This window comes from Gavia stellata, chromosome Z, assembly GCF_030936135.1.
Source record: "Gavia stellata isolate bGavSte3 chromosome Z, bGavSte3.hap2, whole genome shotgun sequence".
Classification (NCBI taxonomy): domain Eukaryota; kingdom Metazoa; phylum Chordata; class Aves; order Gaviiformes; family Gaviidae; genus Gavia; species Gavia stellata.
In genome coordinates, this window is record NC_082637.1 from 38,898,042 (window position 1) to 38,921,352 (window position 23,311).

A 23,311-nucleotide genomic window follows, 5' to 3' on the forward strand; every position below is an offset into this window, starting at 1 on the left:
GAGCAAGTCTGTATCTCAGTTCACAGCCATGGGGAAGGAGAAAAATTTCTGGTGGAGATACTTTCCTGCTCTTCTAAAAGCTTTCTAAACAGCTGTACTTCCCACCTGGACAAGTGCTTCACTGAAAAGTTCCTTGTTTCTTGTCATAAATAACACTCTTTTTCCTGGCTAAAATTTAAAAACTTAGTATCTCAGGAGAGGCCACATGAAAAAGTTCAGCTCCTAGTCAGTCTCACCCTTCATTTACTTATGAACAACAGGGAATATTTATGTGTTGGAAGAAAAAACAATAGTTATTTGGGATAAAAGGAAGGTAGAGAAACATTAGCCTTAATGCTTTGTTAAAAAACTGAAACAGAATCTCCACACTTAGAGACAAGTTGGGCTTGAGACAATCCTTTATACAATCATTAACTTGAACAAATTTCGGTAACAAAACTGCTAGTGATCTTGGTCTTTTTTCCTTGATTCCAGCTGCTAAAGCGCCCCAGGGAAGCAGTTGACATTCATTAATATTTTCCTATACCTTCCCACTTAAGCAGCAGCTGACACTGGCTTTCAGGTGTTATGCACTCACAGCAAAACCTTGTGAATCAGATAAACAATCCACTATGAAAAGGTTTGAGAAAGACTGTGTCAGGTTTTCGATAACTTTCAAAAACATTCAGACAGAGCTTCAAGCTTCCTGAAGAACAGATGATTTTTGGAACGCCCTCTTAAGGGTGCAGCTAGGATGCAGAACCATTTTTAAAAATAAGTAATTTCTGTGACAGATGCTTGCTTTACCTTCTGTCTGCACTTCTACACATTACCTACTGCATGCAGCACAGATATTACTTGGAATTCAAATTTCATTGACTCTGATCCGATTTAACAACCTAATTTAAACTGGCAAGCAGAGAGATCTTGAAAATGAGACACTATGGACAGAATAGCTCATCCAGCAATTGAAGGACTTAATTTATCTCATTTATGCCAGAGAGTAATTATGACTACTCCCCTGAAGTCACAACAGCATGAAATCAAGGAAAGTGAAATGAATGAAGATCATCATAACCATATGGATTAGCACAGAAACAGTTTCTATTGGGAATGGCTAATTCTGATGGTTTTTAGAAGAGGTACTTTCACATGCATATGCTTTAAAAAAAGAGTCTGAACTCTCTGCCCATTCACTACTCAGCGCTCTTTGAGAGCATTAGACCTCACCCCATTACTAACAAGCACAACATCTTGGCCACCAGGCTACTTGCAATCACAGGACAATCACCTGCGACTCCTGCTTCCTCCTCGTGTATTTACAGGTCGATCCAGCTCAGAATCATTGTCATTCTCATCTGCTCCATCTGATTCACCTTCATTATCATCTGAATGCAGATCTTTCATTATAGACCTCAACGGACCTGAAACGACAGAGACAATAAAATACACAAATTAAGTTCACTTTGCAGTGTTCCAGGCAATGCACCCAGCTTTGCAGATGATAGAAACTACCCTCCCCACACAGTGTTCGGAAGGGAGAATCTTAAACATTAAACAAATGAAATAATGCACTGGGGGCTTATACTGCAGGGACTTAGCCATGAATCATTTACTCAAAGGACCAACTCAGTCAGCTTCAATAAGACTTACTCATGGCAGTGAAGTGACTCATATGTTCAAGTGTTTGCACAGTTGGCCCCCCAGACTACAGACAGCTGAAGTAAGTAAAATACTGTCACGCCAGAAGAAATTGACTATTACTGTATTATTACTAGAAGGAAGATTCTTTTGCATTGCTGGGTTTTAGCATTTTTTGCTTTCTCAAAGGGTATATACAAGTGAAGATGTACAGGGACATGCTGGTCAGTAACAGTACATTTGTTAGGTTAATCCATGTATTGAGAAGCAGAGTCTAACAAATCATTCCAACTAACTCATGCTGGCCAAGGCACTCTTTGTCTTCCTGTTTTTTATATGTTTAGCTTTAGTTGTTCCATTTCTTTCAGGGTCAATTTCAGGTCAAGTAAGCACTTTGCCAATATTCATACCTAGAAAGTGCATCAATCCCATGCAACACCATGCTATCTCTTTTCCTGAATTAACTGAAAGTACAAAGCTTGACTTCCTCATAAAACGCATTAAATTCAGATTGGGATTTTGGTTTCATTTTACTCAATTAATTTTGCTGCAAAAGACAGTTACAGAAAGAGGAGTATGTTTAACATATCTGGGAAATACGAAACAACAGTTGCTTGTAATAAGAATGGGCAAAAGCATCTTAGAAGAGGCAAGGAAGCAAGACAGATGCCACAGGGCATTTAACTCTGAAGTCCAGCACATCTGAGACACAAAGCAGCAAGTAAAAGCAACAGTGATGGCTGCAGGAACAGCGATTACTATTAAGGTTCTGTAATTCCTTCAGCCCAGGAAACACAAAGTACTAACATGAACGAAGTGAGCTTCAGAGTGTTCTTCAAAGGGAGATGAAGCTTGCAACTGTCTATTTGCTAATGGGGAAACAGAGCCAAGGACTGTCATCCCTGGTGACTTCCACAACAGAAGACAGACCTCTGTCTGCCAGAGTCATACTCCTAACAGGGAGGGTGTCCCCTTCATGGGAGGAATGGCTTTATGGATTATTCCAGACCTAGCAACGTACAGGTCACAGGCATTTTGACTAGTTTTGTGTGAGTGACTTCAAAGCCGATGTTGAGAACGATTTACCACTAAGGTTGCACTAGAACTTCAGTAAATTGGTGCAGTTTGGGAAGGTTCAGATCAATGGTTTCTTCTCTCTGTTTTTACACCTTAAGGTTGGCTGGGAAGAAGCCCAGATGGTGCTGACGGGCAAAGTCCTGTTGGACCAGAAGCTTGTACAGGTGACAAGGAAAGGGGAGCTGTACTGAAGTGCTTCTTGTCCATGCAACCACTGCAGAGGCAGCTGATGTGTGCTCCATTTTCTCTTCTTGTTTTGGTCTCAGGCAGACAATGCTCAGCTATTTGCAAATGGTAACTAATGAATATCTAATCATCTGACCCCTGAAGGAGGAAAAGCACTCCTTCCTTGCCTTTTAATAGGAGCAGTAATAAACATATTCCCTTTAACAGGGAGGAGAGAGGGCACTGTCAGCAGCATCAGCACAGGGATGAAGGAAGAATTTGCCCATCTTGATCTTTTGGAAAATATTCCTATTGACCCTTGACTGTTAAGGTTGGTCAATGAGACACATGGCACAGGGAGCTAAATGAATTGAGGTAAAGGGTTAGAAAAGACAATTAAATTATAAATATATGAAGGATTCCATGTTTCAAGAGAGATAAAAGGGTAGAACACAAAGGTATTTCCACAGGTTAGGCTCAGCCTAGAAAAGCTAGTTTCCTTACACCTTACTGGGCAAAGACACTAACAAAAACACCAACAAAGTCCTACTGAAGATGGTCATCTTTGTACTAAGAGCAGATGAGTCTCACTCCACTTCATAGGCCAAAGTCAGCTTCTGAGAATGCATTCTCCTCTCCACAACATACAGGAGGAAGAAAGTGATAGGAAAGACTTGGTAAAGGACAGCTGAAAGGAAAGCATCATCACAGAGCAGAGGAAAAGGTCAGTGGGAGGAAAGGTAAAATAATCAACCAAATCCTAATTTTGTAATGAAATTTAGTATGACATATGAATAGCTGATCTTGCATAAAACACCAGCACGTAACTCTACAACATGGAAACTGGTAGCTGTGCTTGCAAGTCATACAAAACATCAGTCCTTGATTTTATTTTTAAATGGAAGCAGAAAGAAAACCAGCACATTCCTCACGATTCCTACACAGCCTGTTCTCCCAAACTTAAGCTAACTCATTATTCTTGCCTATGTCCTTTTTCCAAGTATAACAGAGGGCCATTTTATCCCAGAACCCTTGCTGTGTTCACAGACAATCAGACAGTCCTGTGTCAAGTTGCCAATAGGCTTATTCTTCTTACTTGGAGAAAAAGAAACTTGGACTCCTGAGACACATGCATCACTGACAGCCCCACAGGCATTGAAAAACCTGTCATTCAGACAAGTTTTCACTTAACGTAGGACCATGTCTGGGACTCTGAATAGGCATTTTGTACCCAGCCAGCTAACTTTTTCCGTAGACTTTCCTAACAATCAGCAAAGCATTAATTTTTAGGTCTTTCGTTTCTAGCACTGATAGTGATGTCGCTGTTAATCTGCTCCTTGCTAACACTTAATTTAAAATTCCATTACAACCTTTGTAAGGGTTTGAGAAGTTGATATCTCCTAAAGGGTCAGAATAGTTAAGGAGAAACCAAAAACTAGTAGCTGCCCAACAGCAAGTGTTCTTGGTAAGGAAATGGAGAAATATCAGAGTAAGCCCCAAGGGCAGAAGAACTTGAAGAACCTGAGGTTAGCCCACTGCTTATGCAAAAAGAGGTGAAAAAAGTTCATGCTGCAGTTTTCTGACACTTGAGTGAGCACTGGAGTTTGAATGCAATGGAAAAAAAACCATGGCCCTGTCAAGTAACTTCTAGTTAGGGAAAAAAGCACGGGTTCTGACCACAGCACAACATACAGCGTGAACATGCCACATTATGCCTGGTGCTTCACCCCTTTAATATACAAATGCATGGCCTGGGCAATGAAAGCATTTAGTTAACTAGGACTCACAGAAAGAAGCAGTAATCACTATTTACTGTGGCAAGAAAAAGGAGACATATATACCACTTGCACTTCAGAGTGGTTCACATCAGAGGAAAAGTCTCCCATCTATTTTTGAGAAGGTACAAAAAATTAAAAGAAAGTCTGTGATATGTCTTGTATATGACCCAGAAGAGATGGATGGATCCAGTCTGCTCAGAACAAAACAGTAAGCCAACGGGTTTTTGCCCAACATAACAGAACAGATACATGAATGGGTATCCAAATCTTTTGGCTTGTAATGGAGAATTCACACCACTAATGAGGTTTTCGTGATTTCATGAGGGCTTCAGCAAGAAGGGATTCTGTTTAGCCTTAGATAAAAATTAAATGCCTGAAGCCAGTCATCAACCACAGTTCACTTCAGCTCTTGTTTGCCTTGACCTGGAGTAACGCTGCCAGAACACATAAGAAAATCAGTACCAGTCATCCACAGAAAGGCAGTAGGACAGATATGCATCATGTGTAGATCTATTTAAAAACAAACTGTCTGCCTGAGGCACTAATGTATTTTCATAACTTTAAATCAAGTCTACCACTGAGGAATATAAATGGATAAAACAAATGCAATTTTAATTAGTCAAAAACTGCTTTTTTAATGCTCCTGATCCAAAGAACAAAACAAAAGCTGATTAAGCATGTATCAGTTGTAAAATCTTATAAACCCAGGGAAAAAGGCCAAGCAGGAACTAAGTAGTTTAACAGATCACGTGGAATGAATTTCAACTTATTTACAGAAAACCTGCCTTGGCAAGTTCTCTGGGAAGAAAAATGCATTTCCTTACTGAGTTCCAAGTAAACCGTAATTATTAGCCAGAAAACCAAAAGGCAAACTTAAAGTCAACTTAAAGTCTAACCATGATCTTCCCCCAACACGTATCTAAAGTAAATCCTGTATGCTTCTAAAACATTCCAATAGGATGGGAAGATCACAGCCCTTGGAAAGGGTCCACATACACACATGCTTGGGCTTCCCATGGAAAGCCACACCTTCCTGAGCAGGGCTTCAGATGGAGCTAGGTGCCATGGTATCTAACCCTGCAAAAGGATAACCTCAGAAACAGAAGCTCTTTTGAGTTTAGCATCTGTTAAGTGACTGGCATGTATTTAATGCTTCAGAACAAATACCCTTCACACCCTTTTCTCAGATACACATTTTCTCCCTTTTTATTTTGCCCTTACAGCCACATCTGAAAACAACCCAAGAAAAAGTCTCTAAAGCAAAACTGTGGCCAGTTCAGGCTGTGAAAGGCAGCAGAAAAATGATAATGAGATGCCACCAGTTCTGTTTTTATTGGTCCCTTCATTGCACACGTTCCTTTCCATTTCTTTTCCTTTGCTGGTACCTTGTTGTCTGCTGTTTTGAGAAGGCGTAAAACTGGAACTGGAACTGGAGCTGGAACTGGCAGGACTGGGCTGTTCAGACTTAAAAGGAAAAAAAAAAAGAAAATAAATAACATTGTAAGAAACATTTTTGCCTAAAACTCTTACTGTTAGTTACTACCTAAGGCACGCTGTCAAGAAAAAAGAACTATGGAACAAAACAATACTTGAAGATCTTTATTTTAGGTGTCAGTGAGGCAAACATTATGGAAATTGCTATGCACTCAACATTCATACACACTACTACATCATGTCTACCTCTTTACCAAAGCCAATGTCATAACAAGGAGTTCCCAACACCTTGTTTGAAAGGCCATACAACATGAGAGCCTAAATGAGTTTATAATAGACCTAAGGCTCCTGTGTGCTTGTCATACTGTAGTTGCAACATTTTCCAAATTTGTAATGATGTAGTAGAATAAAAAAAACAGAGGAAGACCTGAGCAGACCACACTAAATGCCAGAAAACCTCAGTCAGTTTTCTTTCTTCTTCCTTAGAGAATAAGTCTTAAGCTGAGGACTCAGAATAAACTTTTCTGCTGTTACTGGATTTCTCCTCAGCTACACACTTCCCATATGCATTAAGACCCCACAGATTGTGACAGTGATTAAACCAGAAAGACTGCCTTGTTACACATGGAAATTATCTGGAACCCACACATTACAAAAGAGAACAATTCTGTTTTAAAAATCTAGTTAAAATCAGTTTACGTTATTTAACAAACAGTTCTATACATTGTTTTTCCACTACTGTTTAAAATGTATAAATTTCTCTCTAAAATTCTATAAAATTACTGAGAAAGGCCTACTACTTCATCTAAAAATTCTGTATATTTTTTCTCATAGTCATTATGGCTTATGCGGGTTATACTGACAAGTCTTGCTTCCTGCTGCTATGTTACATGTCTCCATATACTTTTTTGCTGTTTCTTAGGCTCAGTGACTTGAAGTGTATGGGTGTCAGTATGCACTTGCACACTTATCTGTGTACATGAGACAAAGAACAAATCCGGTATGTGGGCACAGGGGATGCTAACAGAGAACATAAAACAAGAAAGAAGTGCCCATACAGAAGGAATGGTGAAAATCAGGTTAGGAAGTAACAATCTAAAAATCTACGATCAAAAAGAAAACGTGCTTACACTTTAAATTTTATACAACTGTGTTATCGTGACATGTTATCCAGGCTATCAAAAGTTTTCTGACTCTCCTTGCCTGTACAATATCCGTTGTCATTAAGTTCGAACTAAATTGCTCTCAAAAATAACAGCAGTAATATCCAGTCACTGAAAAACTCCGTTTTCACCCACACAGGTTACCTAAGCCTAACAGTTGCTTTTTCTCCATAAATCAATCTATTGTTGCATTTCATAATGAGCAGGCAGATTTATGGCCTTTTACTGCCTTTTCTCACAATGAGAGATGCCTATTTGGACAATAGAATGCTTGAGAAAAACACTGTTAACATCTGCTCTCCTCAAATCAACACCAGCTCCAGTTCTCACATACACTCAAGTCAAAATACAAACTCTGGACCTGACGGTATGGGTATACACAGCTTGTATGCAGGTGAATCAACCCTGTGCAAGGCAACCCAACCCAACCAACAACGCAACCCATTTCTGAGTACCGAGAGAGATTCTTACGTGGTCCACAGCATCAGACCTTTTTGGAAGACACTGCAGCATCACTTGACGCTCCTCCAAAAATCAAGTAATTCTGAAAGAACTTTTTTTTTTTTAACTGCCTGAACTTCTGCAAAACCATACAAGGTTTTTAGCTGTAAAATAATTATAACATGAAACAGACTGCACTGATGAAGAACAAGAGTCAATGCAACCTTTAAAGACATTACCATTCTGGAAACTAATTTCAGTCTTCCAGCTTCAGGTTACCCTTAAACATCTGGTTTATCTGTCACTTTCTGCTTTTTGCAAGAAAAATACTAGGTAACAGCTGGTTTCTGCAGATCTCCATTAACTGTATTTTTCCTTTATTAATTTCAACATGAACTTTAACTTATGCAAAATCCATTCCTTAAAAAAGTAACAAACACTAAAAGGCTATCATAGTCAGTTTAAAATACTTGAAGAGGTGCTAAAACTGTAGGAAAAAAGTCACACAGGTGTGAAGATATTTGTCACTGTTAAAACTTCACTACTTACTTTTTGAACCAGTTTACTGGAAATGAAAAAAGGGAAAAGGCCTGGTCTCATTCATATTATACCGCATGCAAACACCAGTGAAATTCTTCCCTGTCAAAATTTTCTCCCAGCATTAACTGAGACAGGATCACAAGAAGGAATGGATATAAATAAAGTTGTTATAACAACTTCCTGGTAAAAATTTTGCTCTGCTTTAGCAAGATAACTTTGAGAAGCCAAACCACAGAAAGTCCCAGTGAAATGCAAACGATCATCCATACTCTTTTAAAAAAGGTTCTTAATGCCTCTTGAAACAACTTACGTTATTTCCTTAAATGGCCCTGTCTGAAAATTTATTCCAAGAAATGCAGATTAGCATGAATGTTAAAATTGTTAAATATTGGCAATTAGACCTAGCTTTTTTGACTTTGAGAAATCTGGAGTGAGAGCACAGCCAGAGGAAACAGCTGCTTTTAACATAAGAATGAACATCTTAACCAAAAAGACTTGCCTTTTTAGAAGGAACTAAAAATATGCCTTACATATATGAATATGGATTAGTGCCGACAGCCCTGATGCTTCTAGTTACCAGAGGCTATCTTTTGTCACTTAAGCAATGCTTTTTGACAGTTTTACAGGCTGTTATCCCAAGGACTTTGGTATTTATGGCTTTATTCACTTGGGCTTTCTGCTCTTATCCACTGGTTACTAATCACCAGATTTTTTTTCTTCTTTTAAATGTGACTGAAACTAGCTAAAGGGTGTCCTTCAACAGTAAAGCTTTAAGACAGTACCAGCAAAGAGCTTCTTTCATATGTCCTTTTCCTGGTTTACTAGTTTTCTCTTCCTGCAGACAAGCTAATGAGAGTTTGGGCCCAAACGGTTCATTAGTGCATTCTTAGACAGTCTATTTCATTTTAGTGCTCTCACACCGATGCACAGGAGACACTGGCTTCTTTATTAGGCCTGGTTGAGGGATTCTGTGCTTTGAAACTGTTCAGCAAGAAATGGGACTTCTCTTTGGCTCAAGTTTTCCCTGAAAGGCTACCTTTTTCATCAGCTCTAAATCACTTGGCTTCTGTCACTTCCAAACTTTTGTCTGTTTTTACAAGTAGTACAACAACTTACTCTTGAGCTGCAAACAATTTTCAGGCAAACTCACCTGCTTATGACACAGGATATAATAGAGCTGTTTCTGTAATATTTCATGGTTTTCCGGATTCATGTGACTTCTAAAAATAAACCCCATCATTTCAAGCTCCTTATTTATATTAAAAAATAGAAAACATCTGTATGTGGGTGACGATGACTTTTCTTGCCTTCCCCTGAACTGTTTTTAAAGGAAGCTTACATATTGTTTCCTGAAATAAAATTTAAGTGGTGTAGTAATATCCCATTTCATATCAGCCAGTCTACATATTTCCTATTTTTACGCACTATAGTCTAAAGATTTATGTTTCCCTGTGCCATACATACTGAAAAGTCTATCTACTTAAAACTGCTTACAGCTGAGTATTAATTCCATTTCCACTTTGTCCGAAAGTTAGCTTCACAGGGAGCAGGAAGATGCTCCTCCAGGACAAGCCTTCATCTTCTAAGTACAGGACTCCTGTACTTAAAACTTCTACTGCCGCTCAAGTGCCCTGTCACTGACCACCACCTCAGCTTTTAGTAGAGTAATCCAAACCATCTGTAGCTCAAAGGACAGAACAACCTCACCTCATCCAACAAGTGTCCACATCTGCCACTGCCAAGGGAAGACACTGTTTGGGCCCTGTGATACCATTAGCCTGAACTGAGCTGCCTGTACCCTGCCCAAATTCTGTATCACCACATCTCCTGTCAAGCTGCTATGTTAGCAACTAACCTGCAAGGCAGGGTAAAACTATTCCTTTTTAATTATTCACAAAAGTTAGCTTGCAGATTGCAAGCTCACAGGGAAGATGGAAGAACAGGGGTAAGGAGTGGGAAGTGGAATTAATTATTTTCTTATAGAAATGGAAATATTTATTCATAACTATGACATTTAAGGAACTAAAACATTATTTTGAGAAGTAATTTAAGATTAAGGAGACGTAAAATTTATACAGGAAATGCCAGATTATTGATTTTTGAAAGGAGGCAGAAACAGTCATTTGGCAGAGAATGTGACCTAAGGTATTGATACAATTAGCTGCCTTAATTATTTATAGTAATTTCAAACAAAAATTCCATATCACTGATGGAGATGAGGTTATTTGTTTATTAATCCGACTCTGTATCTGCTACCTGAGCAAGTCTATGGGCTGATGGGATGTACCCGTGAGTGCTGACGGAGCTGGCAGATGTCATTGTGAGGTCACTCTCGATAATCTTCGATGGATCATGGTGACTGGAAGAAGTGCCCAAACATCAAAGGAAAGCAAGTATCACTCCTGTCTTCAAGAAGGAGGACCTGAGGTACTACAGGCCGGTCAGCCTCACCTTTATCCCTGGGAAGGTGATGGAGTAGCTAATCCTGGAAACCATTTCCAGGCACTTAAGGATGAGAAAATAATTAGGAGTAGTCAGCATGGCTTCATCAAGAGGAAGTCACAATTGACCAACCTGATGAACTTCTGTGATGAAATGACTGGCCTGGTAGATGAGGGGAGAGCGGTGGATATTGTCTATCTGGACTTCAGTAAGGTCTTTGACACTGTCTCCCTTAAGATCCTCATAGACAAGCTGTTGATGTATGAGCTGCATGAGCAGATAGTGATGTGGATTGAAAAATGGCTGAATGTTTGGGCCCAGAGGGTGGTAATCAGTGGTGCAAAGTTTAGTTGGAGACCAGTAGCTAGCAGTGTACCCCAGGGGTCAATACTGGGTCCAATCCTGTTTAACATCTTAATTAACGATCTGGATGATGGGACAGAGTGTACCCTCAGCAAGTTTGCTGATTACACAAAACTGGAAGAGTGGCTGATACGCCAGATGGTCATTCTGCCACACAGAGGGACCTTGACAAGCTGGTGAAATGCGACAACAGGAACCTCATGAAGTTCAACAAGGAGAAGTGTGCAGTCATGTACCTGGGGAAGAATGGCCCCATGCATCACCCAGCTGGAAAGCAGCTTGGCAGAAAAGGACCTGGTGGTCCTCATGGATCTTTTCAATGTATATAAATACCTGAAGGGCGAGTGTAAAGAGGACAGAGTCAGGCTCTTTTCAATGGTGCCCAGTGACAGGACAAGTGGCAATGGGCACAAACGGAAAGACGGGAGGTTCCCTCCGAATGTCAGGAGACAGTTCTGTACTGGGAGGGAGACCAAGCACGGGAACAGGTTGCCCAGGGAGGCTGTGGAGTCTCCCTCCTTAAAGATATTAAAAAAAAAATCTAGATATGGTTGTAGGCAATCAGCTCTAAGCGGCCCTGGTTGAGCAGAGAAGTTGGACCAGATGACCATCAGAGGGGCCTACCAACCTCAACCAGTCTGTGATTCTGCACAGCCTTCGTTTAACAATTAGTATCCAGAAAAGACCTTAAGCCAAACATTACAACTGTTTCATATGAACAATTGCACCAGATGAAGCAGGATTTGCCTTTCTTTAGAGACCCCCCTACTGAAACATGTATCTACTTTTGAAAGAAAATCCTTTTCCTTCAATATTTATGTACATATTTTGCTTTGCTTTATAAATAAAAAATAAATTTGAGACACTGCTAACATAAAAACTCAGAAATACTCAAGCTAGTTAAGACTTAGAGAAGACTCATGCACAGGAGACTGAGCTAACACATGTGGATAAAAAAATTCTTTTGCAGTACACTGCACAACACAGTTGAAAGATGAAGCACTAGTGAAGGCTGTTGCCTGTGGGAATATTTTTGCTGGAGAAGTCTTACCAGTAAGAGTAGAAGACACACAGTAAAGCAGGCAAAGAAGTACAGGCGAGAAGATCATAATTTCTCATGTAGAGCAGCTGAATACTAGTTTCCATGGATTTCATGCCTACAAGATAATGAGTAAACTAAACTCACATGGTCATGTGAGTATGAACAAGGTCCTTAACAAGCTGAAAGAGGCAGAGTGCGAACTGATGGAAGTTCTCATCAGATAACCCCAACCAAGGATGAAATCTCTGTTCTGAATATGTAGGTAATGCTGGCAAAGACAGGGTTGTACAAAATCTTAGGCTTTTCAAAATTTGCACTAAAAACTGTCTTATCTGGACCACATTTCTCCATAAATGTGTGAAAAGACATCAATATTTGTGAAGAATTAATAAAGGACGAGCAGCACAACATGGGGAATTTAACAGCTCTATATTCTATTCAAAGTCTGAATTATGTGGGAAAAAACCCACAAAAATGGGGCCCACTGATGGAAGATGAAGATATCCATAATGAATCACTTGTTTGAAGAATATCGCTTGTCTTGTAAGCTCAGTGGCATGAAAGCCCTGTGATGAGAGAATCGTGACTGTCTGTATTCTGTACTCTGGTAAATGTGGAAAGACTAAATTAAGCTGACAAGCAATACTCACATACTGATTTTCTGGGAGTTTGACTTTACAATTTTAAAATTTTCTCTTTGAGAACCTTCACACGTTCTACACAAAAAGCTCTGATAAGCCAACAGAGGAGAGAAAGGTGTTTTAGAAAGAAAGTCTAACCCTCAAGTTTAGTACCAGATACAAACTAGAAAATTCAGCCTAGGTATTAAAGCCAATGTGAGTTTCATTCAACTAATTGACATTTTCTGCTCTAATGGGAATAACAGCAATGGTAGAAGATAGGTGGTAGCTGTTCGGGCCAGCCCTGACAGCTGCTGTATCAGAAGCCAACACTTCCTGATTCTCTTCTCTTGCCCTATTTTCTCTCCCGTGCCCTATTTTATGTACCAGCACTGAGAAGGGCAGATGTTGATGCAGTCCCAGTTCACTGTTTGGGAAACTGAACAGTTTGCTCTCACTTTTGCTACAGTAAGAAGGTTGTTCACCTAAATTCTGCCAGATCCAAGGTCCTGACATTAGGAATTCATGCACTCATATTAACAAAAGAAGCAGCTGAAGAATTATCTCACTACATGTAAAACTTCTTCTATGGATGTTATTCTGCACTACAATACATTTCCACACCATTAGAGATCTGGTCTTCTCAGCAGGTACTTACAGACTGCAAATTCACCATAGTTCCTCTCTCTTATGTAGCTCAAACTCTGTAAAGTGCTCCCAGCATGACCCTACACTAAACCTTTACTATGCAGAAGTCTTGTCAAGGTCATGCACATCAAGTAAATACAGACCTAAATATATGAAAAACAACAGCTTTTCTTCTGAAGTGCTGCCGCAGAGTCCCTATGCACTGTCTTTGCTATTGCAGACTGCTGGCTCTTGAACCCATGTCCCAGAAAATAAAAAAAAATTGTCCAAAATTTCACCATAGAGAGATCTGGTGCAGCTCTTCCATGCTATCTTTGTTGGCCTTGTCAGTTTTACAGCAAGCCTCATTATATTTACTTTTTTCTCAAACTTAACTCCTGGGATTTAAATGATTATGTGAAAAATCTCAGCTTTCATTTCTGTACATTCCAGTTTCAGTGAAAAGCTGTAGAGTGAAAAATAAAAAAACTATGTTGTACACTAAAAAATTCTTAAGTCCCTAAAACAAAACAAAGCCCCTCAAACTATTTTTTCAAAGTTTCATAATTTTTAGCCAATCTTGTGATACTGTAGACTGAACAATGATTTTTAGATGTCATGGTTGGCAACAGTATGCTCTACACACATTTCTCTATAGATATTTCTGAGGCATCTGTCAGTGTGGTTCCTAAGTAGTTGCTCTATGCTAACACTATCATGTATTTGTCTAGTAGTTTTCACAAAAGATCATGCATATTACACACACAGAGAACTATATAATGCCAATTCTCCGAGAAAAAAACACAGAACAGACTGCTGTCATCTTACTGGATTTTACCATTTATGGCTGACACATCTGTGTGCTGTAACTTTGCCTACACATGTACTTTTACTGATTACTACAAAAAATAATACTAATTTAAAGCTCCTTGTCCCTGCTGTGGAGACTTAAAATAGTTTTTTGGTAGTGTGATCTCCGCTTTGTATTGGTAGAAAGAGTTTTGCAGCTGTTTCATAAGGTGTAGTAAGTTACTAACACAAGATAAAAACAACCTCTTTAAAAATAAGAATATCTAATACTTGTTTATATTTAAACTACATTTCACTCAAACCTTTATAACGTAGTGTAATATATTTGTAACATAATTGATACAGGTAACTGAAGTTATGAAAAGTAGTGGCTAATTATTATTACTATTATTTAAAATATTGGCTAAATTAAGATCTCATGTGCTACAACCCTGCTCAATCTTGAGTTTTACAGTGTTCAAACGATCAAAAAGGCTACCTATGGCACTAATAAATCAAGTTGAATCATCACATCTACAAACCATTTTCTTTAGCAAAAATTGTAACATTTAACTCGCAAAAAATTTACTCTTAATGGTCCTCTGCCAAAGCAAATGTAGGTCACCAAGAGCACCAAGAGTGGCTATTTCCTTTTGCCTTGAACATGTCTTTCCCTGCCTTGAACCTGAGAAACCGAAATACTTTCCCTGAGAAACTTTGCAACTGAACTGTTGTTGTCCAGAATATTCAGACCATCGTTCTTTGTTTGCCATTCTTCCCCACTCGTGATATTTTGCTCTCCTTGTGGAAGATGCAATGCAATAAGCACTGTGCTGAAACCACATCCTTTTCATCCATAGAATAAAGTTACTGTGTATTAACTAAACTGCATTAAAGCAGCATGGGCAATGGAAAAAGATTATTCATACAATGAAAGAAATTAATAACCTCACAGCCTGTATCTACTCTTTTCTTGTCATGGTTTAAAACATAATACTTTTGTGGTTGATAATTTGAATCATTAAAAACACACAGGTTGGACTCATATGTAATCTCCCACTATTTAAGTATTACCTAAAATGACCTCACACAGAGCAGCAAAGTTATTTGATTTACTTCTGTCCTAATCACAACTGCTCACCAACAATGACATTAAAGGGCATAAACTTTGCAGTGATTTTTCTGATCAGGGTAATCAATGTTGAGGCCATCGACCCAGGTAGTGCTGCTCTTGGTATCCATTATCCCCAGATATATGAGTAATCTTTCCTTGGGGCTCTCAGGCACCAGTAGAGCTGCCTGTTAACCTCAGCTACAAAACACAGCTCTCCTGGTGATAGGGTATATATTATCAGTTACCTTTAAACGTTCTTCTCTTTTGTCACTCTAAGGTGATGATACAAGTCTTGTGGATATTGAAACAGATTCAGGTAAGTGCAAATAGCTCCATTTATCCTTATCTTCTAACTCTGCTGTCTGAAACATTAATTCCTACAACACAGAACATAATTTCCTTGACTTTTGCCAGGTGGTTTGCAGCACAGTTAGTACACTGTATGCAATTCCTTCATGGAGGTTAGGACATCCACAACAAGAACAGGTAACACGTCTCAAGATTATTTGAAAAACCCTACATACATGTCCTAGAATCATGCAGCCCTGTCTTGCTGTGCTACACGTGTGCAAGGACTATCATTTTCAATGGGATAAAGTCAGCATTAATTAGGAAATTTCTTTGTCCCTTCATAGCCACACAGTCTTACAACAAAGAAGTCTGATCTCTGAAGCTATATGCATCTACTTGTTTTCAGCCCCAAATGGCGTGAGATATTGCTGCTCGGAGAGGAGCATTAGAAATCCCACTAACATACTCAAGGCCAGAGGAAGTACAAACTACACATTTCAGCTGAGCAGATAAGGATTTCTATTTTCAACGGAAGATGCAAGCCTGCTTAGAGACTTTTAATAGAAAATGTTAGATTTTATAAGAATTACTACCAACAGAGCTGAATGTTTTACTCAAAGCTTTTTGTTTGTAGGAAAAAGTGTGAAGAAAATTCATTTTGCAACATCTTTTTCTAACAAAAACATCAGCTGTACTAAGGCATTGACTAAGCCAAGAGAGACAGCACTACTGAATGATTACACAGTGAGTTAAACCAAATTCATATCAACACTTCTTAAAGTTTAAGTGAATGACAGTTTTTCTATTGCTGGTGTGGTGGTGTAGGACCACCTTCAGTGAACACCTGAATTATTGTTACAATTACTTGCAGGCATGAGGCCTTTCCTAAACAGTAACTGCTGCCTGACATGCCTTGACTTTGCAGTGAAGGAGTAGACACCGCTGTCGTGAGGGAACAGGCAAACACACACACACACACAGAGGGCAAGGAAGAGCACCACTGGATTACATCTGCTTTCACTTATTCCACCCCAGGGTTACATGCACATGTCAATAGTGGAAGAACAGTGACACACAGGCACTATCACGCTCGAGTTCCGTGCAGGCACATGATGTTCATCAGGAGCATCCTTTGCCCATTCCGAAAGGGCCCTCCAGCATTCCCCCGCAGTGTGGCATTAAGTGCCAACACCCAGCACAACCCCAGGGCTTCAGAGCCTGGAGAGTTGAATGGCAGCCCCTCATCAGCAGCCAATGAATTGTGATTAATTCTACACAGGCATGATACATGACACACTCACAGCAGTAGTGAGTTCAGGAAGCCTTTATCCTGCCTTCATAAAATTGAAACTTTGGGGGATTACTCAGTCTTTAAAATGTAAAAATTAAATTGTGCATTTATGGTATGTCCTGCAGAATTCACATCAGTCATCACTAGATTACAAGCTTCTGAATGGGAAGTGTTATGAAAATTATCTAATGAATTTCATGGGGTGTTTGGCAGCAAACCTTCAAAAGCACATGAGTAAAACATGCCATTTTTGCCAAAGAAAACAACTGTAAACTTGATGGTTCCACATAAAAAAATAAAAGGGCATAAAAGCCTTGAATAGATCTAACTATTGTAGACATAGTTAAACTCTTTCAGCTGATAACTAACGTGTTGGATTTCATTTTAATTATATGGAGTAATTTCTCTGGATCACAACATAATGTATATAAGTAGATAAAGCAACTTCAAAGCAATGAAATCTATTTCAAAATGTCACCTGATCATGATTAAAGTAAAATATCCTTTCCTTAGCATTTTGACTGCAATCCCCTCAGCCTCATGAAACTGTCATGACTTTATTGGACCAAGCACAAAGTCTTTTTTTGCCACAAACCAAAGAATATTATGAAAATATTGGCACTGGACATATCCAGCTAAAAATCCTTACTATTCACAGGCTACCAGATGAACAGAATTTTTCAGGGTTGAAATACAGAAAATAAGGCCCCAATCCAAAAATACATTTATACAAATGATTGAGTTAATTCGCATGAGTAGTCCCCACTGAAACAGATGTAGCCAACACTTGTGAATAAAGTAAAATACTGAAGCCTGAACTAGTAGCCTAATAACATATGTTATCTCTGTGGTCAAAATAGGACATTGCCTAAAACTGGAAAAACCAACTCAATACCCATGATTTTGCCTCAAGAACGCAAAATTTCCTGACTCTCACAAGATTACATTTGCAACCTGGACATTTAACCATATCTACATATTGTCTCCACCATTTCATTTCTAAATCCTTAATATTTTTGCAAGCCAGTGACTTCCCAATGCACCATGGTAACGGAAGTATCTCAGTTTAACATCTGAGCTTGCTGTTACGGAGGAATCACTACCTGTTGATCTTGCTGCTTCCTCATTCAGCAATGCTTCATCTCACCACATACAGAGCAGCTTAATATGCACCTAAGCTTTTGCCAGTGAAGCCAAAGCATTTTTCCCTTCATAGGAACAGCTACTAAAAATAGGCTTAGTATAGCAGCTGAATGGTGCCATACTACAGTTGATGCTGATGGCCATAGAGCATACTTGTGCCTACTACCATTTCTCTAAGGAGGTCTGATTATCTTAGGCCACTACGTCTCTCTGCGCACATATCTGGAAGGAAACACCTTGGACTGTACAGTATTTACATGACCTGCTAACACCCACCTGTTTGTGATGACTGAATTACCTCCTCGACACAGAAGTACTATGGGCAAACAATCCCGCAAGAGTGGCTGGCAGGGTTTTAAGAGCAGCATTCACATCTGGACTAAAAGTAATCAAATGCGGAAACAATGCATTAAGATATTAAGCAAGAAGTAAAGATTCTAAGAATAAAACAGGTTGCAAACCCACTGTGCCCAGCCTGCAATGAAGGACATCAGTATCAACCCTCTTCTGCATCACAAGAGATCTTAACAGAGTCACAGTTTCACAAAAAAATTAAAACCTATCTTGTTTTTTCCCTGGGTAACTACATGAAAATTCCACATGGAGCTCTGTTTCACTACTGTTATGTCTAACTTTAAATATTATCTGAAAGGGATCTTACTTTGGCTCCCAGCCATGGCAGAAAGCAGGATTTTTTCAGCTAATGAGGGCCTTGACATTTTACAAGACCATGGGTGTTTTCAAAATATTCTTTCACTTTTGTAACAGTCAAACTAATAGATCATGTGCCAGATCCAAAGTGGCATTTTGTGGATTACTTTAAAAAGGTACTCATGTTGTCACTGTAAGACTGCTTTAAGATACACAAGCAGTTAATTAAGTACAAACCCATACTCCATGTGATCATTACTATATTTTCATTGTTCTGTAATGGACTTCCTAAGAAGAAGCTGGCATTTTTTCCAAAGGCAAAAGACCCGCTGAAGTACTCTGCTTTTAATAACTGAAACTCCTGACTCCCGAGCTGTCACAATTTGCTAGCCTGCATTTCTGCTCAGTTTGTATTTCCATACAAACATGCCAGAAGGCTGCTACTATTACTAATGGCAATGCTACAATTACAGGGACATATACAGGCAGGAAGGGAAAAAACAGTACACATCACGTGTAACATAATCACACCAGGAGCAGAAATTCATCCAACAGAGCCACATGCATTATCTAAAAAAAGTCCACCAAAGCACTTTCATGCACATTTAAGAGTTTTTATTTAGATCACTGCAACTGGAGATACACTAAGAACATTTGTTAACACCTAAACATGTATGTATGATCTGCCTGATCTCCTTTGTGTCTTTCTGCTGCAGAAGCTTCACTTAAAGCTATGCACCTTTTTTTCCTCCCTACCCAGCACAGCAAAACGAGTAATAATCAAATAAGTAGTATCAGAGCATGCCTTCTGCAATGGCTCCACAGCTCAGAAGGGGCAGCTCCAGCCATGGAAAATGCCTCACTCAGATCCGAAACTGTATTTCCCCATCTCACACACCACTTCGCAGGTCAGACAAATGTTATGAGAACATCATCATACTTCATGATCAGACAGGCAGCAAAATCAAGAAGGTCAAGTCCTTTTTTTTTTTTTTTAAAATGTTCCTGCACTGTCACACATAGGAAGCAAACAGCTGGAGTTTCCCTTAACTAAAACATCCTGACACTGAATTTAAAAGCAAAATCTTTGGAGTTTTCAAGTGGACTGTGCTAATATTCCTAAGCCTCGATGAAACCATAAATCTGGCATGCTTTCACTCCACACCCTACTTTACACGCTCCATACCAAAGCCAGTAAAATAATTCCTCAGCCTTTATGTGTAATTTCTAACTGAATATACTACACGTTGCTCCTGAATAGCTTTGCTAGCTCAAATGACTTAAAAAAGACCACACTGTTTTGAACACCAAGTCTATCACTAACACTGAAGTCCAACACACTTGGACTCATCATGGATGTATTTGAAAAGTGATACTCAAAGCAGTGTGAAGAGAAATGGAGACACACGTTTCACTTGCCAACAGCTCAAAGTCAACAGAAAAACAGAGCTAAAATAAATACATCAATGCAGCACACTACAGCATATGCCAAATAGACCATCCATGGTCTTATTCTTTAAGTCATGCACAGAAAGTCTATTAAACAAGGGCAGAAAGTTTATCACAAAGGAAGGATGTGTTTCGCTTTATTCCCACTGCAATTTTATAAAGGTATTTGGAGCTCCAAACAGGGATTGACTGCAGGGCATCAGAGAACAGTGGCTGGCTTTCTGAAATGCCCCCGAGGCAACAGTATGCTAACCTTGCTGTGTTCTTAAACCTGAATTTTAAGGGACAGCTAGGAGGGTGGATTAGCCATTGGCAGACATGCTCTACCACATGAAAAAGAACATACCTCTCTCGGAAGGCACTTAACCTCTACATCCTCTACTTCGTGAAGGCGAAGGCCATTATTTCCAGTTGGAATGCCCAGAACTAGGTAGAACAGATGCCAATATTGAGAAGGGTTGAGCACACCCTGCTTTTCTGTCTGAAATTAAAGCCCATTAATTGAAAGGATACATCCCACCTCAATTCACTGAACAGGGGCTGCATCTGAAGAAATTAGGGGAGCAGCAGCATTGCCTTCCTGTAGCACCTACCCAGTGAAAGAGCATCTCTCTAATGATGCTTGTCAGCTTCCATTACCATGAGGACTTCTCAGAACGCCATCCTTAATTTAAAAACCCGAACCGAGCCTTCACAATTGAGAACTGATCATGGACTAACCCTAGGTCTGGAAACAGTCTTCGGTGTGACCAGCAGTAGGAACAAAATTACTTTTGCAGCAAGTTCTAGCTTCTGGTCAATACATTTGATAAAAGCAATACGAGTTCATCTGAACTTCTACTACATGGCTTGTTGGACAAATTTCCAGAGAAAATGCCAGCACTGTTTGCTGATGTCCCACTTCTACTTGCTTCTCAAATATTATTAAAAAAAACCCAAAACCAGTTAATGGGCAAAATTCAGAAGCAATGAACATTTGCCAATGGAAGACTCCTCCAAAACCTCTAAAATAAAGATCTCTACCATCCCCCTGACTTTTTTTTTTCTTTAAAGAAATGCAGACACAAATACTTGGTTTTGTGCACCTACTGACAAACTGAACTCTCTGTAAAATATAAAAGCTCAACTAAAATAATTCTAGGTGAAGTAATATAACCTTAGCTACAAGACCAGTTACAGACAGCTCTACACCTTTTATTACAATTTTATCATCTTTGATATGCATAGTTGTGCATATGAGCTAATACCAAGAAGGGAGACAGTCACCATTTTGGGACATGTGTGTTTGGGAATGAGAACACCTCTTACTCCCTGGAGTGAAGAAAATATTGTCCTCACAAAGTTCTTAGCAAAGTTATTCATAATTTTATTACAACAATTCATACAGTATTAGGTTTGCACTATGTCATAAACGTAACTTAAACTAGAAAAAACGCACTTGACTCAAAGTTAATATTTTTGTGGTAACCTAACAATTTTCTTTTAGGTATTGATTTGTAATCTGATTTGTTAATATCTAACCCAAATTTGCTGAGTTGGGTTTTGTGGTTTTGCTTTTTTTAAAGCCACTTTAGGAATAAATCCTGGACGCTTTACCTCCAAATATACTCCTAAATAATAATACTTTGTTCATCAATGCTACGATACCGACCGCTGTAACTGTACCAGAGTAAGAAATAACATTTGATTGAGTTGTACAGCATATTATTATGCCAGAGCACGCCACTGAAGAAGTGTCTTCCCAGCTTCAGGCAACTACGTTGGTTTGTATCATGAAGCATTAACAGACCTGAAATAACTGTTCCTGTATAGTAAGAGCATTATCATTTTTTCACTTCCATTACTCTCTGTGTAACATTGCAACTTTTTAGGTTTTTTTTCTTTACATGACTATATTTATAGGATATACCCTCTGTGGATCTAGCTGTAAAATCTACTCCTTTTCCTGAAATGCTTAGAAACCCACCAACACAGACAAAAAGTTCAAACTATTTTTTTTTTCCTACATACAGAATTACCTCTATTACACCACTTGGTCACCTTTCATTAGGCTCCCTGGTTAAAACTAATGAAGGGTAGATGGAACGACTCTTTGTAAAATTCTGTAGACACTCATGCACTAGGCTGCCCAGCTCTTTCTCCCACAGCACTAACAATGGTGTGAATCCAGAGGGAACTTAGGGAATTATTAACGGGGTTTCTAGATACCTTTTTGAAAAATAAATATATTATTGACTTCCTAAATAGTATCCATATACTGACTGGAGTCATACCTAGCCTGATTTATTAAGGAGCACAGTCCCAAAGTGGCAGATATCCTTTTCACCCATGCAGATATGGACCACACTGGCCCTCCCACTGAAGACCTGTCTGTTCCATGATCCAGGACATCAGTGTTAAAATACACCAGAGCCCAGACCAGCAAGATCTGCTTCTCTTTGAGCGGACTCCAGTAGTACACCCTCTTAGTAACAGTGGCTCACAGAACTAGAAAACCCTGAATCTGCTTTTTCGCTTTAGTATAGAATTAAGGAACCTGCAGGTCAACTGCAGATGGATGACAAACAGCAGTGCAAGTGGATTTGTGTCAACCTACGAAAAACACAAAGGTGTACCGACTATGCCATTGGTAATGGGCAAGAGGCTGCAAGACAAAGAGGGAAACACATGTCAGCAATTAAAAAGGATGGGGTTTAAGCACCATCCATACCCTTCATGCATCAGTTATCTGCAAGGTGCTACACAGCGCACACCTCTGTAGTGTCTGCATTTGTAAAAGTCCAGTTACATCGCAGTTGCTCCTCTCAATTTTTTTGTCTTTGAAGAAAAATGGAGAACTGCTGTTGCCAGTAAAAGTGGATGTGCCACTACATGGCACCTATTTGAATGAATAGGAAATCTGAAAGCAAAATCTGTACTAATTAGTTGGCTATACTGAGGGTAGGTAGCAAGTGTTAAGGGTACTGACATAAATTAAAATTGAGGATTCAGCTTATTCTGAAGACATTAAAAATTAATTCACACCGAGGCTGACAAATGTGAACGTTTTCAAGTTTAAAGAAAAATTCATAAGTTTTAAGCCAGAACAAGAATGCCACCCCAACTACAACATCACCAGTGCCACGCTGTAAAGCAGAGCCTGTCCTAGTCCATACCCTCTAAATTTTACAGCCTTTGCATGCCCTAAGGGACCAGTCATTAAGAGGTCACTTCAGAAATAAATTACTTTCTCCCTCGTAGCAAGTTTCTATGAAGTAAAAACCTAATGACG

At 39.2% G+C, this 23,311-nt stretch overlaps 1 protein-coding gene across 1 annotated transcript in view; it reads right to left on the reverse strand.

The window, feature by feature from the left end:
* MLLT3 (MLLT3 super elongation complex subunit) overlaps positions 1-23,311 on the reverse strand; it is a 138,322-nt gene that overhangs the window by 12,378 nt on the left and 102,633 nt on the right. The window contains exons 7-8 of the mRNA XM_059833848.1: positions 6,026-6,104; positions 1,271-1,403 (exon numbers count right to left, since the gene is read on the reverse strand). Coding sequence (XP_059689831.1) covers positions 1,271-1,403; positions 6,026-6,104 — 212 coding nt within the window. The remainder of the gene's footprint in view (positions 1-1,270; positions 1,404-6,025; positions 6,105-23,311) is intronic.